Source organism: Palaemon carinicauda, chromosome 16, assembly GCF_036898095.1.
Source record: "Palaemon carinicauda isolate YSFRI2023 chromosome 16, ASM3689809v2, whole genome shotgun sequence".
Classification (NCBI taxonomy): Eukaryota; Metazoa; Arthropoda; class Malacostraca; order Decapoda; family Palaemonidae; genus Palaemon; species Palaemon carinicauda.
In genome coordinates, this window is record NC_090740.1 from 47,640,338 (window position 1) to 47,647,837 (window position 7,500).

General features: G+C 46.2%; 1 protein-coding gene across 1 annotated transcript; it reads right to left on the bottom strand.

Moving 5' to 3' along the window:
* Positions 1-1,398: 1,398 nt before the first annotated feature.
* On the bottom strand, positions 1,399-3,365 carry LOC137655292 (uncharacterized). Its single transcript, XM_068389178.1, has 3 exons — positions 3,207-3,365; positions 2,073-3,074; positions 1,399-1,716 (listed from the first exon to the last, which is right to left on the bottom strand). Exons 1-3 carry the CDS (start codon positions 3,363-3,365, stop codon positions 1,399-1,401), a joined length of 1,479 nt encoding a protein of 492 aa, XP_068245279.1.
* Positions 3,366-7,500: the final 4,135 nt, after the last annotated feature.

Below are 7,500 nucleotides of genomic sequence, written 5' to 3' on the forward strand. Positions count from 1 at the left end.
GGAGGGGTTCTGCCGAGGCCTTTCATAGAAAGTAGGGCGTGTCCATCAGGACGACATGGCTATCTCACCCAAAAAATTTATTTTTCGCTTCGCTCAAAATCCATTTTTTGGGCTCAGGCCATGTCCTCCTGATGGAAGTTTACCAGAGCATTATAGTATCTGTGGATTTTCTAATCGTGTCTTAACCTCAAGACAATCTTTTCCTTGGTCACCTAGACCTAGAGACCTATGACGTTACCGTTAAACGTCATTACTTCTAATCATGAACTATGTTAGTGCTTCCTGTCACCTACAGGGAGGAGTCATCCTAGACTCAGGAAAAGTCTCAAAGTTTGCATATTTCATATGACCAACCTAGAAGTCGAGTGGCATACGGATCTCACTGTATGCCTTTAGCCAAAGTTGGTATTTTAAAAGAACAAAGGGCACAAAAGCCACCATAGCATCTAAGGTAAGTCAGCTCAGCTGTATACCTTAACAGGTAAGTTTATATGCATGTCGAAACAAGGTAAACATGGCAGAAAAGGTTTGTATACGTTTAGGAACAAAGTTACTATCGTTGTTCAGTGTTATTATGCAGAATGATAAGGAATAAAAGTAATGCTCAGACATAACTTTATTTGTATATGTTTGGGGCGAAATAAGACGCAGAAAACCAATTAGACATTTATTGGCAATCAATAAATGATAATTCATCATACATCTCATAATAACATACAAAATGGAAGTGAACAAAATTTCAAAACAGAAAATACAGGCCAAGTCAGAAATATTTTTTTTATCTGAAAACAAAAGTTCATGCCACTCATTGAAAATTCAGTCATTTTCTATTACTTTTCTGAGAAGTCTGTCTATTTACACTTGTGTAAGAACACACAGCACTAATGTTAAGTCTATGTTTCTTCACCTTTATACACTGGAACAGTACATAATGTCGCCTTGATGACATTTCACTTACCACGCTGCACTGTAATGTGCCAACATTTACACCTTATAGAATTATAGTCCCAACTAATTCACTGTTTCTCGCAGCACTAAGCGACAGGTTTTAGAACACTACCTGCCAACACCACATATCTCTTTAATTCTTCCACTTGCTTCGCATAATTCTTAAAAAAAAAAACTCTGCATAACTTCCATCCAGTATACAAGCATAGTCGCTTGAAATCCATGAACTGGAAAAAATTTAATAATGAAGCAATTTTCCTAGGATCATGACCTGCGGGTGTACTGTCAGGTTCTGCTCTGCGAATGAAGTAGGTGATCTTCACCCATAGTTGTTTCAGGGATAAGTTTGAGCCCGATGTTTTTCCTTTAAAGAGCTGTCCTCCCACGAAGTCTGAAGTTCTACGAAGATAGGCCTTAAGACACTCTACTGGCCACAGCGAGACCTATTCCTTAAGAGGGCAGATTCTCCAGGGACCCCACCTCTTGTTGGGGACGCTCGTTCTTGGCGAGAAACGTTGGGTCAGGTAAAAGATTCAGTTCTCCCACTTCAGTAAACTGGATATGGCCCTGTTCCAAAGAAAGGGCCACTATCTCACTAACTCTAGCCCCTGAGGCTAGAGCAAGCAAGAATAAAACTTTATGAGTCATATCTTTTAGAGAGCAATTCTCGTTGTCCAACGTTGAGGCAGAGTGTAGTACCTTATCCAGGGACCATGAAATGGGCTTTGGAGGTGCTGCAGACCTAAGCTTAGCACAGGCCTTAGGGATCTTGTTAAAGATTTCATTAGAAATGTCTACCCGGAAAGCGTAAAGCAAGGGTCTAGTCAAGGCAGATTTCCATGTAGTTATCGTGTTGGCTGCTAAACCTTTTTCATGAAGATGGAAAAAGAAAGATAAACAGAAATCTGCTGAGATTTCTTTTGGTTTTCTTGCCTTGACAAAATTAACCCACTTCTTCCAAGACGACTCATATTGCCTTCTGGTAGATTTAGACTTATATTCCTCTAAGAATTCTATACTTTCTTTCGAGATCCCAAACCTTTTTCTCACCGCTAGAGAGAGAAAGTCATGAGTTGAAGGTCTTGGGCTTTCTGTAATGAAGCAAAGACAGTCGACTTCTGTACCTGTTGAGACAGAACTGGGTCCGGCAGATGAATCAGCCTCAGCTGAAATTCCAATATTAGAGGGAACCAGTTGCTCCGGGGCCACTTGGGAGCCACTAGAGCTGCTGTTCCTTGATAAGACCTCATCTTGTTAAGGACCTTCATCAGCAAGTTGGTTGGAGGGAACAGATAAATCCGGGACCATCTGTTCCAGTCGAGGGACATGGCATCCACTGTTTCTGCTAGAGTGTCCTCGTATGGGGCCACATATCGAGGAAGTTTCTTGTTGTCACTCGTCGCGAAGAGGTCGATCTTCAGTTCTGGGATTTGATGTAAGATGAAGGAGAATGATCTTGCTTCTAGGGACCATTCTGACTCTATCGGCGTTACCCTTGATAGAGGGTCCGGCGTCACATTGCGGAACTCTTGAAGATGAACTGGTGATAAGTGCCATCTCTTCTTTTCCGCTAAGCAAAAGATGGCCAACATTACCTGGTTGAGTTGAGGTGATCTTGAGCCTTGACGATTCAAACATCTCACTATCACCTTGCTGTCCAGAATCAGTCTTATATGGACTGCAGGGCAAAGGGATAATTTCTTCAGTGTGAGGAAGACTGACATGGCCTCCAAAATGATGATGTGGAAGGTCTTGAATAGAGAGGACCAAGTTCCCTGAATTTTCTGTTGATGAGAGTGACCTCCCCATCCTTCCAGTGGTGCGTCTGTGTGGATGATGACTGAGGATGGAGGCAGTTGCAGAGGCACTGACCACTTCAAGTTCTTAGCCTCCGACCATGGCTTGAGAAGTGATCGCAGTCGGATCGGTATTGGTCTTCTTAGATCTCTTCGAGTGTTTGATGTGTATCTTCTCCAGACTCCAGATGCATCTCTTAGCTGCTCTCTTAGCACTGGGTCTGTCACTGATGCAAACTGAAGGGAGCCCAGCACTCTCTCTTGTTGACGTCTTGAAATCCGGTTGGATTTTAGTGGTCTCTTGAGAGATCCCGCTATCTCTCTCCTCTTCTTTAATGGAATTGAGAGGTGATGTGACTGTGGGTTCTAATGCATACCTAGCCATTGGAACTTCTGAGCTGGAGATAGTCGAGACTTTTTGATGTTGATCTTGAATCTCAGATGTTCCAGGAACTGGATCACTTTCTTGGATGCTTGCATGCATTTCGTCTCGGATGCTGCCCACACCAGCCAATCGTCCAGGTAGGTCATAACCTGGACCCCTTCTAGGCATAGTTGTTGAACGACTGCATGTACAAGCTCCGTGAAGATCCTTGGGGCTATGTTGAGTCCGAAGGGCATGGCTCTGAAAGCGTACTTTCTTTTTTGTAGCCTGAATCCTAGGTAGGAGGAGAGTTGGCGATTGATCGAAATGAGCCAGTAGGCATCTGCCATGTCTATGGAGACTGTGTATGCCCTTTTGGGCAATAGGGTCCTTATGTGTTGAAGAGTCAGCATCTTAAACTTGTCGTTTTCTATGAACTTGTTGAGTGGCGACAGAACCAGAATGACTCAGTTTGTCTGAGTCCTTCTTGGGAACAAAAAACAGCCTTCCTTGGAACTTGATGGACTTTGCCATCCTTTCACCCATTTGCTCAAGAGTTCTCGGGTATATTCTTCCAGAACGGGGGTGGAGAGTTGGAAAAATTGAGGGAATGATGGCGGAGCTGTCTTCCAGCTCCAACCTAGTCCGTTCTTGATTAGGCTGTGGGCCCAGGGATCGAAGGTCCAACAATCCCGGAATAGACAGATTCTTCCTCGTACCGGAAACATCTCATTGCTTCTGGTGTGCGGAGGGCTTGCCTACTTGACCGCGTCCTCCCCTACCCCCTCTTCCTCTCGAGGGACGTCTAGAGGAACCTTTGCCTGACCCTCTACCTTTAGGGCGAAAGGTAGTGGTCTGCCTCTCATAGGCGGGATTGAAGGCTGGTGATTGAGTCACCACCTGCTGGGGTAACATCTGGTAGGTGGGTTGGGGCTGTGCCACCATCTGGGGCACCGCGGTCATTGGAAGTTGTTGTTTTTGTCTTGCAAGGCGAGAAGGCAACCTTGGCCTCTTTGTCTTCCGTTTCGGTTGGGGATTCCTGTTCTCCGTGGCGGCCTTGTCGACTATCTCCTTGACCACTTCATTTGGGAAGAGGTCATTCCCCCAGATATTGGAAGATATCAATTTTCATGGGTTCGTGTCTAACCGCAGCCGAGGCAAACAAGAACTCCCTACAAGCCCTTCTAGCTCTAACAAAGCTATAGAAGTCTTTAATTAGGGTTGCCAAGTGTGTTTTGGCTACGACCGTGACCATATCTGGGGACCTATGTTCATTGGCCATTGCCTCCAAGGTAACCTGGAGGGACAGACAGGCAGCCAGCCTCTCCTTCGTACCCTGCCCCCTACGCAGGATAATATCAGACAACTTGGGGAGGTTTTCGCTGAACTGACGTCCAGCGATATCCGCCTTCAACTTCCCGACTGAGAAGGTAAACTGAATATCCTTCCACTCCTTATGATCCGTGGGCAGGGCTAGGGAAAGGGGCCTACACTCCTCCAGTGTAGGGCAAAGTTTTCCAGCTTTCACTGCCTTGATCACTGCCTTGAACCCTTTTTCCGCAAAGGGGAAGGCCATTGTTGCTGGAGCAAGAAAGGAAGGGTGTTTCTTACTCAGGGCTGGCACCTTACAATTAGTGAAACCCTGTCCTTCAGACTGCTAGCCAACAAAGCTTGAACCTTCATATGGTCAAGCACTATGACCTATCTTGGCTTTGTCTCCTCTTTGGATACAGGCTCCGCCTTTAGACGAACAAAGCAGTCGGGATAGGACTCAAACCTGGGCCAGAACTTGATGTCCTCGATAAGGATTGCTCCTAGCTTTTCTGAGATGACGATCTTCCCATTCGTGATTGGCATGTACTCGGCATGCCTCCATGGGTTTACTTTGGAGCACGAGGGAAGATCCTTGACGTTGAGTCTCTTATGAGACCCTCGGGACCCTGCAAGCTGGTGAATCTCCTTCTTTAGCGCAGCTTCCATTTTTTTACTCGTCTTCTGGAAGGTCTTTATCATGGCCATGATGGCAGACAGGGTCCTATCTGACGCATCAGGTGGAGGAGCGGAGGACGTAGAGGGCACTGGTTCTGGGGCTGGAACGGACAAAATGGACACCGTTTCAACTTCATCCTCTTCTGTCTCCTGAGCCAACGTTGACTCCTCTTCTTGACCTTCAGCTAGAAGGCCCTTTTTGGTGTCTTCTTATACCTCTGACATCCTCTCGTCGTCTAGATGGATGTCCTTCATCGCATCCAAGACATCCGTGTCCACGGAAATCTGGACGCAAGGGATCTAATGGTGAGGCAGTGGAATAACAGCATCTGCAGAGGCTTTAGGGAGCAGACAGACCCTCATACGCTCGTTTGGGAGGTAAGGCCCCGTGGCATTTTTATGGAAGCCACGAACCCATCTGTGCAGCTTATTCCGAGCTGCATCCCTTGACTCCGTTGTCTTGGGGTCTTCGAATGCCTCACTAACGAAGGCTTTGCACATGGTACATATTTGGGGGTCCCAATATTTGGGGGGTCCCTTGGTGATGGAACAGTGGGAGTGTGTCCTACACTCCAGGTGGCCGCAGAAGTCTCTGCTGCGGACATTGCAGAAAACAATGCCACACTTCACATGGTCCTCCTGTAAAGAGAGGAGAATAAAATAAGTATAAGGTAGTTCATCTCACTAGATAAACTAAAAAATATTATTAATAATATTTTCCATTTTATTTTATAGCATATACCTTAGGATAGATAAGCTAGAAATGAATTTGGAAAGACACATACGTGTGTTTCCTGCCCAGCCAATTGCTGTGACCTCCCTCAATATTAAAGCTTAGGGTTATCCTCCTCAGGAGGCCCATTGGAAGAATTTAGCCTATAAGGATAGATGCATGTAGCTTACACCAACTTCAAAAAGGATTAATAATGAGGGTCATTGGAAACTGATCAAATATCAGTATATGGAAAGAGAATTCCTTTCCTTATCTTATCTGGTCTCAACAATGGACTGCGCCTGGACACACAGAGTATGTTGGAAATTAAACTACTGTATACTTTTATACCATAGCATTTCTGTTTGCAGTATGATATATACTGTAAATATACTGGCTACTGTATATACATATACTGTAGTTACAGCTGGCATGTTGCCGACAAGGCTAGCACCTAGGCACAATTCTACTAGCACAACATTGACTGAAATGGTGGCCGGCGGCCCGCCAGATCGCCGGCGGCTTGCCGGTCGCCGGTGTGTCACCGGCTATCGACGCACTAGCCCAGTCAGCATTCTATGTAACAGGGTGGTGGTCGGTAGTAAAAACTCGGCCGGCTTTTGCCGGCTAAGTCTGTTGTGTCAGCAAATCATTGGCTGTCGGCACACAATTCTAGCCAGCCTCTTGCTAGCTAGGGTAGTGGCCAGCAGCTGCCAGTTAGGTTAATACCTGGCAGTACTAGACGATAGGGAGAGAGAAAGCAAGGAATGAAGGATGTTGTAAGAGTACTGTCTCACTTCCTTCCTCCGGAATGAGGGTTCAAATGGAAGGGAAGAATATAAGTTATTCAGACTTCCACCCATCCACCTTCATTGCCGGTCACTACCGGACACAGATTGTGAATGGCAGTCCTAGAGAGGACTGAAGAACACTCTATAGCAAAGGGATCTTCTGCCAGCAGCTGGTCCTGCCGACCCAGCTATCCTGGAGCTTGTCTCCGAAAGGGAAAGCTGAGTGTTAAGCCATACAAGCAGAATCACGAACCGGCCCTACAACCCGCTGGCAAGCGGTAAGATTGCGGGACGACGGCCAAAGGGTTGTGATGGCTAGGCCATCACTAAAGGACAGAGAAGAAATTGGAAATTCAAGGTTTATACGGCCATATTCTTGAGGGGTCAAACATGGATTTTGGGTCTTCTTTGACTATTTTTGCATAGGGTGTGAGAGGATCCACCAGGTTGCCGGTCCTACCACACCCTAGGGAAGATCTGTTTCAGTATTGGCGCCATCCTAGGCAGTGAAAATCTATCTCCAGCCTAGTGTCTGCCAATACAATAAAGGGGCCGGCATCATCTAGCGGCCACTTTTAGCAAGAGAGAAACAGAGTTCCAGTGCCGGCGCCATCGTAGGCAGCTTCAGCCTAGGGTCTGCAATCACAGGACTAGTCTACTAGACCGTAGGGAGAAGGGGGTAAATCACATGACCCCTTCAAGTGCAAATCTAGGGAGGCTAAGCCTCTTATGTCGGCAACATGAATCGACAGGGGAAACTCATTCACCCTACCAATTAGTTGCGGGCACAAGACTGTGTACTCTAAGGTTCTGACCTAAACCCAAAGTTTACCATCTGCAGCTAAGGGAGGTGCAGAAAATACCCTAGGCTAGTCTTGCTTGAATGACAACTCGAGGCAG